This window comes from Brassica napus, chromosome C3 (assembly GCF_020379485.1).
Source record: "Brassica napus cultivar Da-Ae chromosome C3, Da-Ae, whole genome shotgun sequence".
Taxonomy (NCBI): domain Eukaryota; kingdom Viridiplantae; phylum Streptophyta; class Magnoliopsida; order Brassicales; family Brassicaceae; genus Brassica; species Brassica napus.
The window spans coordinates 36,021,071-36,044,224 of NC_063446.1; the positions used below are offsets into that span (position 1 = coordinate 36,021,071).

The window sequence follows — 23,154 nt, forward strand, 5'->3', positions numbered from 1 at the left end:
CGTAATGAACCTGTCATAAATAAACATAAACATATATATATATATATATATAACAGATATAATCCAAACTATTATTTTGTTTGGATACCTAAATCATATTGTGCTGATTATGTTATGTCTAATAGAGCCGATTCAAAAGTTTTTCATGTTTTGTTTACCAAAGCAGATTTTGTACATCTTAAGATAAACCAAGAACAATTTACAACATTAGACTATTCTTAGTTTTCATCTTAACATAAACAAAACTTTCTGTCCGGTTTATCATACATGATACAAGTCGAATATATAAACTATTATTCTAAAACTGTCCTGAAGAAAAATCATTGGATGCATAAATTGAAACTAATAATTCGCATTAACAAATAGTGTTCTCAGAATTGCGTATAAAAGGAGGTGAACCTAATTAATTATAAGAGATCATTACGATGGTTTGGAATAATACTATTAACCGGTTAGAGTCGAGCCCTATGTTTTGCAATGTACACAAAATTTACATGTTAGGTGATGATATCACATTTAAATATTGGTTGTGATTTCATCGCTGTCTTTTAAAACTCCTCTTAAACGTTTTTGATCATATACACATTTTTGGATACATCTAATAATATTGTGATCATTTATTTTATTTAAAGTACAATCTTGTTAATCACATTTGTATTTATTTAATTATCTTATTATTATTTATTATAAATAGATCCACAAATATGAGACAAACATTTTAACATTTAGATATTTATTAGTAAAAATATAGTATAAAACTTTGGTTGGATATTATTATATTCACAACACTTAGCGAGAACCCTTACAGTTAGCAACGCAGTTACAAAATCCCTTTTCTTCGGAACAACTACCACTAGCATCAGCTCCATGTTGCTTCTTACAATCAGCCAAACATAGTGTTGCAGCACAATATGATAACTTTTTACTAATTGGAATTTTATATGGACACTGTTTTTTCGCATCTGCCATCGTTCCTGTAATATATAAAAAATATGAAATTTTAATTGGGAGATAATATATATAAATTTTCTGAATTATAAAACTTATTTATCAACAAAAACTGCCTAATGAATTATTATTTCAAGCATTATAAGCAAAATGAGAAACAGATTTTGCTAGTAAATAAAAAACAAGCATATGATTACACTACAAGAAAACAGCAAGGATTCTGAGGGAAAAAATCGTCGGAATTTCGTCGGAATATCGTTATTCCGACGACATACCGACGAAACAAGTCGTCGGAAATAATTCCTCGGAATTTCTTCTTTCCTCGAAAATTCCTCGGAATTTTCCGACGGAATTCTGAGGAAATAAACTTCCGAGGAAATTCCGAGGATCACTAGTTTGTCGGAAAGGTCCTCGGAATATACCGAGGGAGAACTTCGTCGGGATACTTCCTCGGACGTTCATCGATCGATGCGTTTTTAGGCATATATACATCGATCGATAGGAATATACCGAGGGACATATTCCTCGGAATATACCGAGGGAAACCTTTCCTCGGTATATACCGAGGAACCGTTCCCTCGGTATATTCCGAGGAAAGGTTTCCCTCGGTATATTCCGAGGAAAGGTTTCCCTCGGTATATTCCGAACGTTTTTTTATAAACAGATCGATCGATGGATTTATGTCCAAAAACGCATCGATCGATCGAGTAAAAAATATAATTAATTTCCTCGGAATGTAAAAAATATTAATTTTTTTTAAAAAATAAAATTTCTGAAATTTAAATTCGAAAATATGAAATTAAAATTAAAAATGAAATCATATTAATTAATATTCAAAGTTTCACAAATAAAAATAAAACATTCCGAGTTTTTGGAAAAAAAAAAAACTACGGGTCTGGCACGTCCGGGAAGACCTCGTTCGGGTACATCCTCTGCATCATCTCCATCATTTGCTGGTTCAGCCTCCTCTGTGCCTCATAGCCCGCCTGTTGAGCCGCCATCTGGGTCTCCAACAAAGATATACGATCATCTTTGTCCTTCAACTGAGCCGTAAGCACTTCTGGATCAACAAAGGGCGGTGGTGCAGAAGAAGGAGGAACCGACCGGGTGCGACGACCCAAACCGACCAAACGTCCCTTCTTCTTTGGAACCGACTGAATAGAAAATAGCCAAATTTACAAATTTAAACCAAGAAATAAATGAATTGAACTTTAAAAAAAAAAGAACTTACGGATTCAACGATTTCGTTGATTCGAAACCGGGACAAGTTGGTCGAAGCCGTCGAAGCGTCATCCTCGGTTTGAAGCTGAGACACTTCGTCTACCACCTGAGTTTGGACCAGGTCGACCACGTCCCTCACAAGACCGTCATCAATCTGGCCGGTCTTCTTGTTGGTATACGCCCTCCTCATTAGGGCGAGATCATCAACCGGCTCGCCATCATTTTCTTCCGCCTTGAAAAAAAACATAAATTAAAGAAACATTAGAAATTAGAAGAAATGCACAATAAATTAAAATTCTGAAACTCAAATAATTGAAGAAAAAACGGTTGAACTTACCATGCGATCTCCCAGAGTGGCAATAGATTGAGCACCCAAGTTATGCTTGTAGATGCCCTTCCCTTTACGGTCGCTCCTGCGGTTGGTGGAGTTGGTGGAAGAAGTTTCTTTCGTCTCTTCTTTATCCCAATGCGCACACAATTCCTTCCAGACCGTGTCGTTCATCGACTTTGGGACCTTTTAATAAAAAAAAAAAGAAAATAGTTTAATAAATTAAAAAATAGTTTATATTAAAAAATTGTTTAATAAATTAAATCGAACCTTATTGATTTCCCACTTCTTCTTCCACTCGTGGATCTGCTTCCCATAGTTGTCCATTACTTTATGGACGAAGTGGTGATAGATAAAGGGCGTCTCATCGGAATTCCAGTTGAACTCTTGCTGAAAAAAAAACACAATTAGTAGAAAAATTATATTAAAGATTAAAAATATAAGTAAGAAATTAGAATATTTACCCCAAACTGACGAAACCACAGAACCTGCTTCTCGGTAGGGAAGTGAGTGAAAGTCGGATGTCCACTGTCGAGGGCCGAGTACATCATACGGTTGATCCATGCGCTGATCCCGTTCCCGGATCGGTTGAACCTAATAAAAAGAATAAACGGTTAATAATGAATCCAAATTTAAAGAAAAAAATGTTTAATTACCATGTTTGACCCCGTCCATGTGGATACGGAGTGAGATACGGAAGATGGTCACGACCGGGCTGTTGAACCAACTCCGCAACACGCATCACTCCCGGAGGACCCGGAGGAACAGGAGCGGATGCAGCAGCGGGAGCGAGAGGAGCAGGAGCGGGTGCAGCAGAGGGAGATGTATGGTTGGAGCTGTGGGGCGCAGGGGAATCCTGAAAATGGCTGGAATCCCGAGACTGGCTCCCCGTACCACCACGACACGACGCTGTCGAGGCCGGGTCTGATCATCATGAGACCTGTAAATTAAAAAAATATATTTAATAAATAGAGAAATATATAAATTAATTTTGTTTTTAAAAAAAATCCCAAATAATATAGTGACAAAAAAGATTTATATATATTAAAAATATTTAATAAATATATAAAATAGTTCTAATAAACAAAAAATAGTTTTAATAAATAAAAATAGTTTAATAATTAAAAAAAATAGTTTTAATAATATATATATATTAAAAATATTTTTAAATCCCAAATAATAGTTTTTAATCACAAAAAAAGTTTTATAGATATTTAAAATGTTTTGTAAAATCCAAAAAAATCGAATTTGTATACCAAAATTTTTTTGTAAAATCCAAAAAATCGAATTTATATAGAAAAATCGATTTGTAAAATACAAAAATCGATTTTATATACAAAAATCGATTTTATAAATACAAAAAAATAAAAAAATTATAAAAAAATTCTACATCAATTCAACAAAACAAATTATTCAACCAAATCATAATTCTAAACCTATTATACAACCAAATCACAATCCTAACCAATCACCCTAACAAAAATCTATCAAAACTACAAAAAAACCTAACAAATAAAACCTAAGAGAGTGGGATAGGGTCCTTACATGATTTGTGTAAGAGAAGGGGGAGATCGCCGGAGATATCGTCGGATTTCAGGGGGAAATCGCCGGAAAGGAGAGAGGAGTCGCGCAGAGGATGAAGAGAGAAATGGGGAAGAAGAAGCGGCTCGTGGTTATAAAACCTAGGGTCCGACGAATAATATCCGTCGGAATTCTAATTTCAATTTTCGCGAAATATTTTCCCGGTAAAATGAAAATATTCCGAGGAAATTCCGACGGATAGTAAAATATCCGTCGGAATTTCCTCGGAATATTCCGAGGAAATACCGAGGAACTAGTGTTTGGGGTTTCAAAACATCAATTTTTTTGCCGTATTTCATTTCTTATACAATTGTAATGCATACCATTGAGGATTCTTTGTATAGATGAGCATAAACCATGAAATAACAAATTTCAAAACTAATTGAAAGTATTCCCTTTACCGTTCATTAAAAGGTATAAGTGTTTCTCTTATGTTGTGGGATTTCGTTCATACAATCGGAAAAGTGTTAATTATACGGTAAGGAACAAATTTTTGACTTCATAAGGAACGTAAGACACTTAATAAGGGTTATATAGGTGTTATTCAAACCGCAAAACGTTGTTTTCGGTTTAAAAACCATATTTCCTCGGAATTTCCTCGGATTATTCCGAGGGAACTCCGAGGAAACCCTCTTCTTCCTCGGAATATTCCGAGGAAATTCCGAGGAACTAGTGTTTGGGGTTTCAATACGTCAATTTTTTTTATAAACGGATCGATCGATGTATATATATCCAAAAACGCATCGATCGATCACTAAGATGGACCGGACCGTAAGAATGTGATCGATCGATGAGATTATCCCATCGATCGATCGAGAATCTCAAGTGTTCCTCGGAATGTCCTCGGAAAATCTTGTAAGTTTTTTTATAAACGGATCGATCGATGGATATATGTCCAAAAACGCATCGATCGATCACTAAGATGCACCGGACCGTAAGAATGTGATCGATCGATGAGATTATCCCATCGATCGATCGAGAATCTCAAGTGTTCCTCGGAATGTCCTCGGAAAATCTTGTAAGTTTTTTTATAAACGGATCGATCGATGGATATATGTCCAAAAACGGATCGATCGATCACTAAGATGGACCAAAGCGTAAGAATGTGATCGATCGATCCGTATTTCTTCAAAAACGCATCGATCGATGCGTGTGCGGGAAACAGAATTATAAGGCAAAACCCGACCTTTTTTGGATCTAAACCTCAGAACTCTCATCCCCTCCGATTTCCCCTATAATTCGCCCCCCCTTTCTCTCTCTATAATCATCCGATTTGAACAATTTTGGGCTCTATTCCCCTTGATTTTTCGAGCTCTACCTGATTCCTACACTCGTTTTCACCCTAAGACAGGTATACTCCGCGAATCTCCACATTCTGAAATCGTGTTCTTGAGCAATATTTGGGTTTTGTGAATTTCTTATTTCCTTGTTGATTCCTTGATCAAATATGCATGAAACAGATGTTTAAACATGGAATAGAACACAATTGTCTGTGATCAACGAGTTTGGAACACAATTGAGATGATTTAGGGATTGAGAATTTTTTTCAATTTCGTTTTTTTTATCACAACTCGATTTCGCCTTTCATTTTCATGTTGCTTTGAGTTCTTAATTGATTATAACCATGTTGAGAGCAATGATTCTATTTTGTAGAGAATGAAGCGCACGAAAACATCAGCAAAGAAGAACACACAAGAAGAGGGTTCGTCTCAGCGAGAGACGCAAAGGCCAAAGAAGTGGGATAAGTCTGATACGACCCACTATAACAACATGAAGAAGGTAGCCGTTCCGGCTACACAACTAGCATGTCCTGAGACGATGACAATATTGGGAATCAAAGCAGACATTGAAGGGCTATTCCAGAACATGGGTCTAGGCCAACTATGCAACCTCAAGGAACCCACTTATCCGGAGTTGGTACGCCAGTTCATAGCATCCGCATACGTCAGCCGTCCCGATGATAGCCATCAGGAAGGTTTTCTGGCATTCGTAGTGCAGAAAGTATACTATGAGGTATCTTTCACAGACCTCTGCGGACTATTTGGATTGAGTGCGGGGGAGAGGACATCTGGTCTTTATTGGACTTCAGAGCTGTTGAACTTCTGGGAAACGATTGGCACAGGGGTTTATAGATCTTCTCAGGCAAAGGAGTCACTTATCCGGAGCCCAGTACTGAGATATGCGACACGCCTCATTGGCTCATTGCTATACGGGACAACCACAGCCGCATCAGTCACGCAATGGGAGTTGTGCCTCCTGTACCAAGGTGTGAGGCATTTGCTACCGGCATTTGGAAACTCTACATTCCCACCTGCTACTGCCTTCAACATGGGAGCGGTGCTGGCCGCAAACTTAGCAGGATACAAGGGGAAAGTAACCAAATCCAAGAGCAATGCATGTGGATTTGGTGCAGTGATTACTCGGATCCTTAGACATGTGGGTGTAGACTGCCAGAACCAGCAGGTAGCACTGGACAGATCAAACAACATTGCTTGGAACTACCTGGATGTCATTTCTCTAGTAAGTAAGGAGTTCATAGCTGGTCCCCACTCGAGGATCGATCGGGATGGTCCTTACGTCTACGTATTCCAGGACCGAGCGAAGAAAACACTCTACTGCCACCTGCCTCAGATCGGCCTGACTACTTTCAGAGGCTGCAGTTGAGTTCCTACCCCCTGCTACCGCACTAGTAGACAAGCCATCCTTCTTCACGCCAAAATATCAGACCAAAGGCAAGGCCGTGGTTGATGAAGAAGGAGAAGATGAGGCTGCACAAGCCATTCCAGATGATTCACAACCCCATCAGCTACTCCCATCAGACTCCAGCCAGTACAAGCTGCAAGAGCTTCCACCGAACGCCACTTCGCGCCAGCAACAACATTGGAGAGATCAGAGCATAAAGACAAACAACGACATGCTACACAAGATCTGGGCTGCCATTTCATGTATCAGGCCGTGTCTTTGCCAAAAGGATGATGTAGTTCATCGGGACAACTCTCCATCCAGCTCTGGTTCGGGTTCGAGTGGTACACACAGGGTAAGAAAGAGGTCCAAGAGACCCAACGATGCAGGAACATCTGGAGCAGGAGACGAGGAGTAGGAGCTATCACCGGCCAGTATTGCCATTTGATTTCCGACCGCGCTATTTTATTTTCTTTTTATTCTAACGTTTTATGGTCTTATTTTCTGTTAATTTTGAACTTAGTTTTTTTTTCTTAATTATGAGTTCGTATTTCTTTTACATGGTTTCTTCGTTTTATTTGGTTGTGTTTTGAGTAGTTTTTAATTCGTATTCAGCTTTGCCTTGCTAGATAAACCAAATAACTAATATCCGAGGAAAGAGGTTATATCAAGTGTTCCTCAGAATTTCCTCGGTATTTCTTAAAAAAAAAAAAAAAATCAATGGTAGTCTGTTTCCGAGTCATCATCACCAGATGAATCTGAATTTGGATCTTGGTGAAACTCTCCAATCACTGGTTCATCCTCTACGTGAACGACGGCTTCCTCTCCAAAGTCGGTTAAATCGACTACAAGGCCAACTCCAGCTAAATCTTCTGCTGCACTTAAGTTGCCGGATGTGCTTGGTTGTAGTGGGTCTTCCAGCTCAGAACTTCCCTGAACTCGGCCTCTCGGGTTGAGTCTTGTAACAGTAACCCATGGATCATCTCTGTTCCTCACCCGGGGGTACTTGATATAACAAACCTGTAACATTTAAAAAATTATAAATTAATACACATGATGATGAATCATTCTGAATAATTAACATTTAAATACCTGATCGGCCTGAGAAGCAAGAATGAAAGGATCATAATATTGCAGCTTTCGCCTCGAATTTACTGATGTAACACCAAATGCATCTGTTCTCACACCTCGATCTGGAGTGTTGTCGTGCCAATCACAATAGAAAACAGTACAGCGCAATCCAACCATGCCCAAATACTTGATTTCCAAAATCTCATGTATGTGTCCGTAGTATACATCATCTCCTGATGCAGAACAAACGCCAGCATCATAAGTCGTACTCGAACGTCTCCTCTTCTGAGTTGTGAATGCATATCCTCGAGTACAAAATCTCGGATATGACTTCACAACAAAGTTTGGTCCAACGACCATCTCACGTATCCAATCGTCAAATGTTTCACCTCTGGCCAAACCAGCAGACACCTATTAATAGCACATATATATATGTTATATCAATAAATGTGAATTAGTATAAATATGTGATAAAATATATTTTAATTTGTTTAAAGCACTCACATAAGTAAACATCCATCCAGTAAATTCTCTCTGCTTCATTTCTTCTAGTTCGTCCTCTGTGGCGTATCTATACTCGAACCGCTTTTCTGCCATGAAAATCCTGTATATGATGACAATAATGTAATTAATTAAGATTTAAATTTCAACTTGTTAAAATAAAAATTTGTAAGCTCATTTATTTACCTCTCATATTGAAGAACGTCTTCGCAGTTGGTGAGCAAATATGTTTGCAAATGACTGCGCTCCTGCTCAGTAAGTCGACGGTCCTTTGGTTTTCCGCTAAGTCGTCCAACGTCTGTGAAAATGTCTGGAACCGTAACATGATATGTTGCCCGTTCGCCTCTATCATCATGCCGAGCAGGTCTTCTGTTTTTGGTCTGAACTTCTGCTGGAAAGTAGTACTCGGCAAAGTTTGAAGTTTCTTCATTGATCATCTGTGCGACTATAGAACCTTCCACCCTACTTAAATTTTTCACCATCTTTTTCAAATGGAACATATACCGCTCATACAGATACATCCATCTATACTGCACAGGACCACCAAGTTCCAATTCTCTTGCCAGGTGAATAACAAGATGCTCCATAACATCAAAAAATGAGGGAGGAAATATCTTCTCAAGGTTGCACTGAATCACGGCTATGTTAGTCTTCAAATTTTCAATACCTTCAAGAGTCACTGATCTAGTGCATAAATCGCGGAAGAAACCACTTATCCCTGCAATTGCTTCATGAACATTTCGTGGTAATAGTTCCTTGAAGGTGAACGGAAGGAGGCGCTGCATCATTACATGGCAATCGTGGCTTTTCAAGCCAGTAAACCTTCCTTCCTTTCTGTCGATACAGTTACGCAAATTTGATGCGTAACCGTCTGGAAATTCCACATCGTTTGAAATCCAATCAAAGAACACATCTTTTCCCTCTGCATCAAGTCAGTATATGGGAAAAGAAGCCCTACCATTCTCATCAACATGAAGTTCTGAACGAGCACATATATCGACTAAATCCAGTCTTGACTTCAAATTATCCTTTGTTTTACCTTGAACATTAAGGATCGTGTTCATGAGATTGTCAAAAAAGTTCTTCTCAATATGCATGACATCTAAATTATGCCTTAGCAGATGATCCTCCCAGTATGGTAGATCCCAGAAAATACTTTTTTTGTGCCAGTTATGTAGTTCTCCAACAGCATCTACCGGAAAACGCTCATGTCCACCGACGTCTGGCGTCCTTTCTGCACCAAAATCTCTTAGTTGTATCTTCAAATCTTTCCCACAAATTTCCGGAGGTGGACTGTCAAACACCCTCTTGTTCTTCGTAAACAAATTCCTACTCCTACGATATGGATGATCAGGTGGTAGGAATCTCCTGTGACAGTCAAACCAACACGTTTTCCTTCCGTGTTTTAGTTGGAAAGCATCAGTGTTATCTTGACAATATGGACATGATAGCCTTCCATGCGTTGTCCATCCAGACAACATACCATATGCTGGAAAATCACTTATTGTCCACATTAGTACTGCCCGCATTTGAAAGTTTTCTTTACACGAAACATCGTATGTTTCAGCACCTTGAGCCCATAGTTGTTGCAACTCATATATTAGTGGCTGAAGAAACACATCAAGTGATCTCTTAGGATGCTCTGGTCCGGGAACGAGAATCGAGAGAAACAAAAACTCTCGTCGCAAGCACAAGTTTGGGGGTAGGTTGTATGGTGTAAGAATGACGGGCCATAGAGAATACTGTCTTCCACTCTTGCCAAACGGACTGAAACCATCAGTACATAATCCAAGGTAGACATTTCTTCTCTCATACGCAAAGTCGGGATACTTTGATTGGAAATGCTTCCACGCTTTTGCATCTGAAGGATGTCTGATCTCACCATCTGTTGAGTGCTCCGCATGCCATCTCATTGGTTGCGCTGTGCGTTCAGACAGATACAACCTCTGCAACCTTTCCGTCAAAGGTAAATACCACATCCTTTTATATGGCACTGGAACTCTTCCACTCGTATCTTTATAACGAGGCTTTCCACAAAATTTGCATGTAACCCGCTGTTCATCCGCCCTCCAATAAATCATGCAGTTGTCGCTGCATACATCTATTACCTGATACGATAAACCAAGACCAGCTACGAGTTTCTGAACCTCGTAGTATGAACCAGGAGCTACATTATCCTCGGGTAGAATACCTTTTACAAAATCAGCAATCGCATCCACACAGTCTTCAGCCAAATTATAATCTGTTTTAATGCCCATCAATCTTGTAGCAGATGATAAAGCTGAATGACCATCTCTGCAACCTTCGTACAATGGTTGCTTTCCAGCATCCAACATATCATAAAATCTCCTAGCTTCTGCATTGGGTAAATCTTCCCCTCTAAAATGATCATTTACCATCTGCTCAGTACCTACACCATAATCTACATCTGTTCTAATTGGTTCTTCTAATCTAACCGCTGGCTGAGGTTCGCTAGTACTACCATGTTCATAATCAGTTTCCCCATGATGATACCAAATTTTGTAACTTCGTGTAAACCCACTCAAATATAGATGAGTCCAAACATCCCACTCTTTAATAACCTTTCTATTTTTACAATTAGAGCAAGGACATCTTAACATACCTGTTTTTTCTTCCGGTTGTCGGTGAACTAACCCCATGAATTCGGTTATACCTCGTTGGTATTCTTCCGTAAGCAATCTCGTGTTCGGATCCAAATGAGGTCGATCGATCCAAGAACGAAAATAATTTGAAGAAGACATATTTTTTATGAATCAAATTCGTGTGTAAATAGAGTAAGAGGGAGGATGAAGATATGGAGTGAATGAAGAGGAAGAGGAGTGCTTGTATTTATAGTTTAAATCCTGCCGACAGACCGAGGAAATTCCGACGGAATTCCGACGGAAAAGGCTAGTTCGTCGGAATTTCCTCGGAATTTTGTAAAATTCCCCAACGGCTCTCCAACGGCTATAATATTTCCTCGGAATTCATCGGTTTTTTCCGAGGAACCCATTTTCCCTCGGAATTTCCTCGGAATATTCCGACGGATAGATATTTCCTCGGAATTCCGTCTGTATATTCCGAGAAAATTCCGAGGAAACCCAATTTTGTGCTTCCTCGGAATTTCCTCGGGATATTCCGAGGATTTCATTTTCCGTCGGAATGTCCGTCAGAATACCGCTGTTTTCTTGTAGTGTTAGGTCAAAGTATATATTTTTCTATTTTGTGGACAAATATTTTTAAGAATTGCGTGTATATTAATAAAAACATATAATTTTTTATGTTTTAAGAGAAACTAATGTTTATATTGGAAAAGCATAACATATCACCTATAAAATATATAAATCTCAAAATATCTCATAAATTTATATAAGGACTACAGTTCATCCCTACTATGAAAATTTTGGTTAACATATTTGTATGTGCAGGACAAAATATACATAAATAGATGATGAAACAATGAAAATATTTTAAATTGTTTAATCATAGTTGTTCTTCATCGTATATTAACCATATACATTAAAAATAAAAATAAACAAATATAAAAACAAAACTCTTAAGTACTTCAGGTATGATCCTTTTAATTTTGACGCACAAAATGTTTGAATCAGTTTTCTATATTTTGTTGCCTTCTGAAAATTTATGAATTTTACACAAAAGAGATAATTTAATGCTATATTTTATATAACAAACAAAAACTTTTATATGGGTTCAAGATATATTAAAGTAATAAAGATCTAAGTATTATATTCAATTTCCTATAGAATGAATTTATGCAATATATTAAGATGTAAATACAAACTTAGTGAGAGAATAATGAAGACGATTAAGAACGTAGACAAGAGTTGAACGGATTTCCTCATCTTGGATTATAGAAATGGATTGATAGTGAGTTAAAAAATTAGGAAAGAGATGAATTATTCTATTTGTTACAACATACAAAGTATTCTTACATATATACATAACAAAAATCTAATTTAAGAAACTCATCTTAATATGTTCCGATTTAAACGAATCTAATTTAGAAAAATCCAAGTTTTCCTCATATAATATGTGAAAAAGCTTTAGACTCGTTCATTTTCCAATAAGAAAATAAAAGGGTATGTTTCCTAAGCGTGTATATAATTTTGATATTCTTAAAAGTTATTGTTATTTTAGAATTATGAATTTATTTATATACATGTAAATAAAATTACTTTTTAAAATATTACTATTTAAATATACAATTTATTAGGTGGATGGCCCACACATAACAAAATTAATAGAATATATTAAAAAAATAGTAAGTATTTGATTAATTTTTTATTTTATACTTTAAAATAGTGAATAGTGAAAACTGTGTCATACTCAAATAATTGAGTTGAATTCAGTTCAAGATTTAGATAGCAAGAGTAATATATAGATTGAACGGTAAGAAAGGAATAAGTGAATAATATTATGTAGTACGGTTAAAGTGATGTTTTATAAGTTGTGGAATATTAATGGTTAAACCAAAAAGCGTTGAATGATAAAATATGAATGTTAACAAAAAAGAAATATGTTGGTCCTTTGCATCCTTCACATCTCCATCAGTATTGATGCTTGTTTTTCTTTAAACTGTAGGTCCTTTGCATCCTGGATGAGAAAAAGAAAGTGAAATGAAAAATGTCGTTATAGTTTTTCATTCTTAACCACACAGATGAGACGAAGAATAAGAAACAGAGCTGTTACAAAAATAAAAAATAAAATAAGAAACAGAGAGTGGGTTTCAAGAGAAACATACAATCTTTGGAGTAAAATGAATTTCCTTGACCTCAGGTCTAATGGTTACTTCAGCCCGCTAGAACCAGGCAAAACCCATAAACTCAGGACACAACGACAACTTTGATATTTTCAATACCAAAGGCCATGTAACAGACCTTGGCCTTAGCACGCTCCTTTCCTACTTGATCTTTTTTGTACTTGTCATGTGCATAGTCTACAATTTTACACACTGGTGGCTTAGCATCTCTTTGGACCTACAAGACAAGCAAGAGATAAGAGGGAAAAAAAAAACAAATTAGAAATATGTACAAAAATACACCTAAAGAGATGTACTTGTAGATTAAAGGAAACAATAATCATCACAAACAAAAATAACTCATGTTTCAAAAGAGGTATTTGTAGACTAAAGGGATAACCATAATAATTAGAAAGAACATCTAGAATAACTTATACTTTAATTGACATATCACCTCAACTAAGTCATGCTTGAGCTCTTTTGCCCGTCTGAGAGCTTCCTTCAGAGTCACAATACAATGTTCTGCACAACGACAAAACCATATCACACGTTCCTCACTATCAGAATCTCAGAAGGTTCATTTATCTTTTTTTTTATGTGTTCTAAAGCTGAACGTTCGACTTGTTTATTAAAACGTATAAGCAAAACGGACTTTTAACTGATGACTCCCATCTAAAGACACTCCACCGAATAGGAACTTAGTAACAAAACAATGTGTTCTTAGAGATTTCATCTTTCACTGTCTCTTTATCTGGTACATGAACAAATCAAATTACCTTCCTCGGAAACCAATCTTACAGTCTTGGCGGTAATCTTATCATTGAGGTGTGGGCCATCAGATTCAACATCCTCTTCCTTCTTGCTTGTCTGGAACAAGATCATATCAAGTTGTAAACGAGTTTGACAACCATGAACAAGATCTAGGACCTAGGAGAGCCAGAACGTTAATCACTAACTAAAACCTTAAACACATACAACCCAAAAACCCTAAAGCAGAACATCCAACACTATATACAACTATAATGTCTTTAGTAGATAAAGAAAACTCGAGCAAGCAATACCATAAATTTTTAAAATATTACTATTTAAATATACAGTTTAGTAGGTGGATGGCCCACACGTAACAAATTAATATAATATATTAAAAATTTAGTAAGAATTTGATTAATTTTTAGTTTATACATTAAAATAGAGAATAGTGAAAACTGTGTAATACTCAAATTACTGAATTGAATTAAGTTTTAGATTTAGATAGTAAGAATAATTTTTAGACTGAATGGGAACATCAGAATAAGCGAATAATGTTACGCAGTACCTTTTAAGTATTGTTTTATAAACTGCGAAATATTAGGGGTTAAACAAAAAAACGGAGAATAAAATATGAATAGTAACAAAAAAGAAATATGGTTTGGAACCAATAGTAAAAAGGTAAATGTTTGTATTTTATATTATGCATTATATATATAAATTGGATTTCTAAAATAAAATTTTTATTTTTTATAAAATGAAAAATAGATTTACATTATTTTAGACTTAATTACTTATATTTAATAAATTAGAGAAAATGAAATGAAGCAAAAAAGTTTGATATGAAAAAAGAGTTATTTTACGTATCTAGCAAACTTGCAAAACCTGATATGTGCATTTTAAGTTATTAATATATTTGATGTATAAATAACAAAACTAAACTATGTCAAAAATGGACAAAACGTTTTTTGTTAGTTTGAGGATATATATATATATATATATATATATATATATATATATATATATATATATATGTATCCCACTAAAACAAATGTCTTATATAAGATAACCCTATTCTTTTGTGGTATTTTACAACTTTTGTCACTGGATTTATAACTAATCTTAAGATCTTCAGTAATTATGTTTTTGTAAATTAACAAGGCATCAAACATTACATTAATATGCATATACATTGTTTTCGGTTTAAGTGGGCCACCAGTATTATTGCATTCAGAAAAATCGAATTAAAACGTAATGAACCTGTCATTAATAAACATATATATATAACATATATAATCCAAACTATTATTTCGTTTGGATACCTAAATCATATTGTGCTGATTATGTTAAGTCTAATAGAGCCGATTCAAAAGTTTTTCATGTTTTGTTTACCAGAGCAGATTCTGTACATCTTAAGATAAACCAAGAACGATTTACAACATTAGACTATTCTTATTTTTCATCTTAACATAAACAAAACTTTCAGTCCGGTTTATCATATATGATACATGTCGAATATATAAACTATTATTCTAAAACTGTCCTAAAGAAAAATCATTGGATGCATAAATTGAAACTAATAATTCGCATTAACAAATAGTGTTCTCAGACTTGCGTATAAAAGGAGGTGAACCAAATTAATTATAAGAGATCATTATGATGGTTTGGAATAATACTATTAACCGGTTAGAGTCGAGCCCTATGTAGTTGTATATTCAAAATTTTAGCTCATGTAGACATTAGAGGCCTTCAAATTAGTGCCTTTTATTTAGTGTAGATAATCAAGACATGCTAATTTTTTTTTTTTTTTTACAATGTACACAAAATTTACATTTTAGGTGATGATATCACATTTAAATATTGGTTGTGATTTCATCGCTGTTTTTTAAAACTCGTCTTAAACGTTTTTGATCATATACACATTTTTGGATACATCTAATAATATTGTGATCATTTATTTTATTTAAATTACAATCTTGATATTCACATTTGTATTTATTTAATTCTCTTATTATTATTTATTATAAATGGATCCACAAATCTGAGACAAATATTGTAACATTTAGATATTTATTGGTAAAAAGATAGTATAAAACTTTGGTTGGATATTATTATATTCACAACAGTTAGCAAGAACCTTTACAATTAGCAACGTAGTTACAAAATTCCTTTTCTTCGGAACAACTGCCACTAGCATCAGCTCCATGTTGCTTCTTACAATCTGCCAAACATTGTGTTGGGGCACAATACGACATTTTTTAACTAATTGGAATTTTATATGGAAACTGTTTTTTCAAATCTGCCATCATTCCTGTAATATATAAAAAATCTGAAATTTTAAATGGGGGATAATATATAGAGGTGTCAAAATGGGTTAAAATTAATTGATTGATCTAAACAAAACCAACCCATGGTTTTAATGAGTAAATAATTTGGATGTTAATGAATTAATAGTTTTTACTAAATCTCGATCAGCGCAACCGCGTGAGTTTTTGTTTTTATTTATTTTTATATAAATATTTTTTTTCAATTCTAAATTGGTATATATTATAATATATATGTGTATATATTATAATATATATGTGTCTATCAATTTTTAAAATATAATATGTTAATGGTATATTTTTTTATTGAATAGATTGTTTCAAACTTTCACATGTATTTGTATGTTCTTCTATATATATTTTTTCGGATTATTATTTCATTATTAAAATCGTAACTATATATAGAAAAAGATTAGTAAAATATTTTTTTATTTTCATATTCAAAGATATTGCAACATTTCACAAATTTATAAAGTTATTAAAAAATTAAATTTTTTGCTTCATATATTTATATTATCGCGGGTTTTTGTTTTTATTTATTTTTATATAAATATTTTGTTTTCAATTCTAAATTTGTATATATTATAATATATATATGTCTATCAATTTTTAAAACATAATAAGTTTACGGTATATTTTTTTTATTGAATTGATTGTTTCAAACTTTCATATGTATTTGTATCTTCTTCTATATATACATTTTAGGATTATTATTTCATTATTAAAATCGTAACTATATATATAAAAATATTAGTAAAATATTGTTTTATTGTCATATTCAAAGATATTGTAACATTTCACAAATTTAGAAAGTTTATAAAAAATTAAATTTTTTGCTTCATAGATTTATATTATCGAGTAAATATTTAAATATTTAACATATGGAGGTATAGTATTACAACATTAAATTATATTTATTTAATTTATACTATCAATAAATTCAATAGATCATCTATTGTTTAAATCCAATTATTGATAGCCCAATAAAAATTTCTTGTAGGCCCAAAATTTAAATGATAAGATTATAAATTAAATGTAACATGGTTTTTTAGGAATAAGTCGATTAGTTCCATTTAAAAAAAAAAAGTTATCTTTTAATATATAAGATGGGTTAAAGAGTTTAGTGAGTCGGATTGATATTGGTTTGGATCAAAATGGGTTTATGGATCCAACCCGTTTTTTCTCAAGTAATCTATAATTCGTCTCTTTTTTTCTTCCTTTTTCTAGCTAGCGAACTCTTTGATCTCTCTTCAACACAGACACCATTGACATCGATCACCACATCAATCACACCTTTTGGGTCATTGATTTTGGGTCATTGATCACAACACAACAACGTCACCTTCGCTGTGAGTCAAAGTATATTTTTCTTCAATTTGGCCTTTTGGGTCATTGATTTTGTTGATTTATGATCGATTGAAGTGTATTTTATGGGTTTGATTTGATCTATCAACGAACTCGTTAGTTTAGAAGAGACTCCATTGACTCTAAGCTATTTCAGATCAATCGAAGCTTGATATCTTACTCTGATTGCTTCATTTCTTTAAATCGTTACAGTGTCTCTTCAAAGTTCTTGTAGCTGCTCTTGCAAAGCGAATCTGAGATTTGTAGCTTTTGGACTTTAGTTTGGTTGGAGTCTTGGAGAAATACTCACGAGACTTGCTTAGATTTTATTTAAGTTCTTATGGGTTGCACTAAAACAGACTAGTTTAGGTCTAACGACAGCTATATCACTTTTTGTTCACCAGAGTTTGATCCCTGAATTCTTGACTTGTCTTACTTTTGGTTGTTGCCATTGTTATCCGCTTTTTTGAATGATCTGTAACATCAAAATCTGTGTACCATTCTTACAGGTTCAGGAGAAGGAGCTAAGGTGTTGTTCACCGTTCTTGGAACGCTCATCAATACCAGGGGAAGATGCTGCTACTGATTTGAGATTTAATGAATGGAAGGTTGTTCCTGATATATGAAGATAATCTGCGGATAAGTACGGTGGCAGAGTTGCTGTGCTTGATCCCTTTCGTATGGTTTCGTTTTCATCTGTTTGTTAAGTGTTGGAATGTTTCTACCATGGCAAGTTAAAAGAAAAGAACGCCTTTCACAAAGACTTTAAAGCAATAGTCAAATGAAGATACTCTGTTTTATTTTTATGTTTTATAATTTTTTGTTAGTTTTTTTTTAACTTTTAAATTTGCATAATCAAATTTTAGACAGTGTTAGTAATATTTTTATTTAAAATTTACGTAATTATTTGCTTATTTTAATTGATTTATAATATTGATCGATAGCATGTAATAGTGGATCAACTCATTAAAACCATTAACCCATTAATTTAAATGAGTCGTTGGTTGATCCAAACCATTAACTAAATGGATTGGGTTTATCCATATCCATAAGAGAATGAGTTTATACGGATATGGATTGGTTTGAGTTGGATTATTCATTTTGACAACTCTAAATTAATATATATAAATTTTCTGAATTATAAAACTTATTTATCAACAAAAACTGCTTAATGAACTATTATTGTAAGCAGTATAAACAAAAAGAGAAACAGATTTTGCTAGTAAAAAAACCGAGCATATGACTAGGTCAAAGTATATATTTTTCTATTTTGTGAACAAATATTTTTAAGAATTGTGTGTATATTAATAAAAACATATAATTTTATTTTATGTTTTGAGAGAAATTAATGTTTATATTAGAAAAGCATAACACATCACCTATAAAATATATAAATCTCAAAATATCTCATAAATTTATATAAGGACTATATAGTTCATCCCTACTATGAAAATGTTGGTTAACATATTTGTATGTGCAAGACAAAATGTACATAAATAAATAATAAAACAATGAAAATATTTAAAATTGTTTAATCACAGTTGTTCTTCATCGTATATTAACCCTATACATTAAAAAGAATAAAAATAAAAATAAACAAATATAAAAACAAAACTCTTAAGTACTTCAAGTATGGTCCTTTTAATTTTAACACACAAAGTGTTTGAATCAGTTTTCTATATTTTGTTGCCTTCTGAAAATTTATGAATTTTACACAAAAGAGATAATTTAATGCTATATTTTATATAGTAAACAAAAAATTTTAAATGGGTTCACGATATATTAAAAGTAATAAAAATCTAAGTATTATATTCAATTTCCTATAGAATGAATTTATGCAATATATTAAGATGAACCTAGTGAGAGAATAATGAAGACGATTAAGAACGTAGACAAGAGTGATAAACTTGCTCCTCCGTTAAGTCATAAACTTGCTCCTCAAGTTTATTCCTCTTTTCTTATCTCCAAAATGCTCTATTGCTTTACAAGTCAACACGACTCCAATTCATCATTTTGACTCCACATGGTCTTCACCATTCAACACTGGTCTTCACCACTCAACACAACGTTTCAACACAACGTCTGTTTTAGCAACTACGTCAGCGACTACTTCAAGTCGGACATCTTACATCTTCAGAGAGAGCATGATGTAATCCACGGCACGAATGATCTGAAAGAGGATCAGACAGAAAAACACAAGGCAGTTCACCAAATTCTTCAATGCTTGAAACGACCGAGCCAAGTAAACGACGTTGGCTTGAGTCAACTCGTCCATGAATCGGTGGAAAAAAAAACTCGCTTGGAGTGGAATCCGTAAAAGGTGAGACAGAAACTTGATGAAGAAAGGAAGCAATCGAAGTTGTTCTTCTTAGTGTTTCTCAAATGCTATGTTAATTTAACGAGAGAGACAATATACTAGAGATTGATTCGCGCACCCGCGTGGATATTGTTTCTTAGATTTTTATACATTGATATTTGTTTTTTGTAATTAATGTTATATATTTTATGGGTCGTAATATAACTAATTGTATTCAAAAGACCTGAACCGAATAAGATAATATGATTTTTTTTGGTATAAATATCCGAACCCGTTTTAGATACATTTATTATTTAAATATTTTTAAGTTTCTATATATCAGAACCGAACTCATCAAGACCCAGAAAGACTCTACTCAAAACCCACACATAAATTTATAATATTCAAACGAGGCATAATTTGAAAATAAAAATATAATGATACCCGAAAAGAACAATCCGTACTTAAATGGATAACCAATGTTCATGCCTAACTGATTTTGTAAATTAATAAAAATGACTATTTCTATATGTTTGGCTAAATTAAGTGAAATAGAAAGGGTTTTTTTATTTAGTAAAATAATTATATGGAGTGAAAAATTAAGTGACAATAAATGTAATGCATTTTTATTATTTTGATTTAAGTTATTATTTTATTCACAAAACATGTTTTTGAATTATGTTTTTGGCTACGTAATTTTCCACTGATTGAAACTAAAATATAAAAAAAATTATTAAAACAAAATTAATCGAACGTTTAACCATATGCAAAACCCAGTTATTTTATATTTTTTATTTTATAATTAGCACAAAGTTAATTTTAATTAACTAATAAATAAAAATCTGCACTATTATTACTATGGTAATATAATTAATGATGTGATGTATTGTTAAAGTAATATAATTAATGAAATTGTTAAACTGAATGAAATATGGAAAGATAATTAATGTAATAATATTAATGAAATTACTAAAATTATACTATATTTATTTTTTATACAGACTAGATCCTTTGTCCGCGTTACACGCAGATTATGTAGTTTAATTTATTCTCTATATATTTAAATTGCTTAGCAAAGATTGAAAGACAGAAGTTGAGTTTTAGATTTTATATAGAAGTAGAGATTAAAAAAACAATGATAAAATTGTTTAAAATGTAAATAAATCTAGGTATCAAGTTGTGTGGAAAAAAGAATAATAATCCGAATGATGCATGAATTAAAGTCACTCTTTGCTGCATGCTTTTGCATGATCTCTTATTCGCCATTTGAAATGCTTTATGTAATCAATTGATTTGTTGAAGTAGAAATTTGTTGCTGGTGATGAACTGAGTAGTAGTTTGCCTGAAAAATATTGGATATTATTGTTCTACTGATAAAAACAAATCTAGATCTGTATTATTTTTTGATGTGTTAAAAAAATTATTTACCTTGGAAAAGTTTAGGAATTATGCTTGTGATGATGACAACTTTAAATTTCCTATTCTTCTTGCTTTGTAGGATGCTAAAATCTGCTGCTTGCTTCGCACAGTATGAGTTTAACCATTGTCGACCTGAGATAAAGGTGTATGTATGAAGAGAATTATGATTTTGTTTTACCTATTGTGTTAGACTTACCTGTTTAGCCGTATACCAATCGTGGCATCAATATTGAGTACTGGGTGGTACGAATTTCTTTTTTGTATTATGAGTATCTGCCCGACGACATCTGCACATTGATTTTGAGTTAGAAGAAACATCCATGTTGGTTTAATTGATAGTGGGCTGACTTACTTACCTGGTAAGTAGGTGGATGCAGTGTCTAAGCGCAATAGATTTTTGTAATTCTGAGGATAGAAATTGTGAACTGGAAATATTGGACCGATGTTTGTAACTTTCAATGTTATTGTCTCTTGGTCGATCTAAATGTAATACGACAGTTGGGTGAGTTTTCGATGTCGTGAATTATGTATGACAGAAAATCCTGAAAATTCATATATATCTCCCTCGGTTAAATTTTTTGGGTCATTTGGCTGAATGTTTCCGGTGAGCCGACCTTCTAATAGTTGTCCCTGAATGTGAACAAATTTTGTTGTTCCGAACCAATTAAGTAAATAGTGAGTAGTTTAAATCAAATATGGTGGAGTGGAAAATACATATATATATGTATATGTTAAAGTTAATAAATGGCTTACGTGGTGGTCAAAGCACATGAAGCCGATGCAAATTTGAGTATTATCTGTTTGGTGTTTTCTGATGTCCCAAACACTTCTTATACATACTGTGATAGGGCGCACTGAAATCCCTTCATGAAGTTGGTGGATTCTTTGAGGAATGTGTTGCATGTGAGATGTCACTATAAAACATGCGATTTTAATTAAGGGCATTCATTCTTTAGAACTTTACAAAAGAAACTATAAATTGTAATAAGATAAATGTATTTCCAACTATAATTATTACACACAGGGTTATGTTTTCAAAATTAACTTGTTTGGTCCTACGGAATATATAATAGCCAGACAGTTAAAATATATATTTCTTCACAGATTAATGCTACCAAAACAAAACTTATAATTAGTATTACTGAAATGTTCTTTTATTTTTCATATATATGTAGTTGTCTATAATATTTTATAATTACAGAAAAATATATAAATAATATTTTACAAATATGATCTCGAGATTAGAAAGAAATTAATTTTTCTTTTTAATAAAAAATTAAATTTAGTATATTGAATCCTTTTGTTTCAAAAAAAAAATTAGTTAACCCTATATATAAGACAAATGATAATATAAGAAAAATATAATTATATCAAGTAAAAGCATTGATATATCACACGTGTCCTTTAAAAACACTTTTGCTTAAAACCCTAATATTCTAAATTTAACCTTTTTAATGTGAGTTTAAGTTCGTTTACTATATAGATAGATATTCTAAATTTTCTTACAACTATCTTATTAAAAAGAGTATTTTCTAATGTTTATCAAAACATAAACATGTGTTTAACGATGAAGAAAAGTCACATATGAAGAAAATTATCTAAGAGATTGTAAAAAGCAACAAACTGGTGTTGTGAAAGAGCTAACCTATAGTAATGGAAAGTGTTATGTTTATTCTATAAAAATGTATTAATAATCCTTAAAGTTTTTTTTTAAAACACGGAAATTCGTATTGTTAAATCTTAATCAAGTAAAAATATTTATAGACGGTTATTAAATATTTTATTCATAGTGTGTGATTTTATAAAGTTTAATAGAGTATAGATAGTGAAGAAAATTATTCAAAAATATATATGTAACTAAAAATTAATAGGTCGATGATCGGTGCTCCAATTATGACCAATATATAGGTCCACGTTATTGTGTTTAATCAAA

The 23,154-nt window shown here is 33.1% G+C and overlaps 1 protein-coding gene and 2 long non-coding RNA genes across 5 annotated transcripts; 1 reads left to right on the plus strand and 2 right to left on the minus strand.

The window, feature by feature from the left end:
* Window positions 1-470: 470 nt before the first annotated feature.
* On the minus strand, window positions 471-12,433 carry LOC125583730. Its single transcript, XR_007320794.1, has 2 exons — window positions 12,135-12,433; window positions 471-974 (listed from the first exon to the last, which is right to left on the minus strand). It is a non-coding gene; the product is annotated as an uncharacterized LOC125583730 (long non-coding RNA).
* Window positions 12,434-12,750: 317 nt separating this feature from the next.
* On the minus strand, window positions 12,751-14,145 carry LOC125583731 (translation initiation factor IF3-1, mitochondrial-like). Of its 2 annotated transcripts, XR_007320795.1 has the most exons (4): window positions 13,868-14,143; window positions 13,546-13,613; window positions 13,095-13,329; window positions 12,751-12,946 (listed from the first exon to the last, which is right to left on the minus strand). XR_007320795.1 is itself a non-coding variant. In XM_048751184.1 (3 exons), the coding sequence occupies exons 1-3, from the start codon at window positions 13,971-13,973 to the stop codon at window positions 13,177-13,179; spliced, it is 327 nt and encodes a 108-aa protein (XP_048607141.1). In that variant the 5' UTR covers window positions 13,974-14,145; the 3' UTR covers window positions 12,751-13,176. The 2 variants fall into 2 exon arrangements, 1 of the variants encoding a protein (XP_048607141.1); XM_048751184.1 differs by having other exon boundaries at window positions 12,751-13,329; window positions 13,868-14,145.
* A 3,139-nt stretch (window positions 14,146-17,284) lies between these two features.
* On the plus strand, window positions 17,285-18,420 carry LOC106418038. 2 transcript variants are annotated; one of them, XR_007320796.1, is made up of 2 exons: window positions 17,285-17,521; window positions 18,016-18,420. It is a non-coding gene; the product is annotated as an uncharacterized LOC106418038 (long non-coding RNA). The 2 variants fall into 2 exon arrangements; XR_001283585.3 differs by having other exon boundaries at window positions 17,285-17,511.
* Window positions 18,421-23,154: the final 4,734 nt, after the last annotated feature.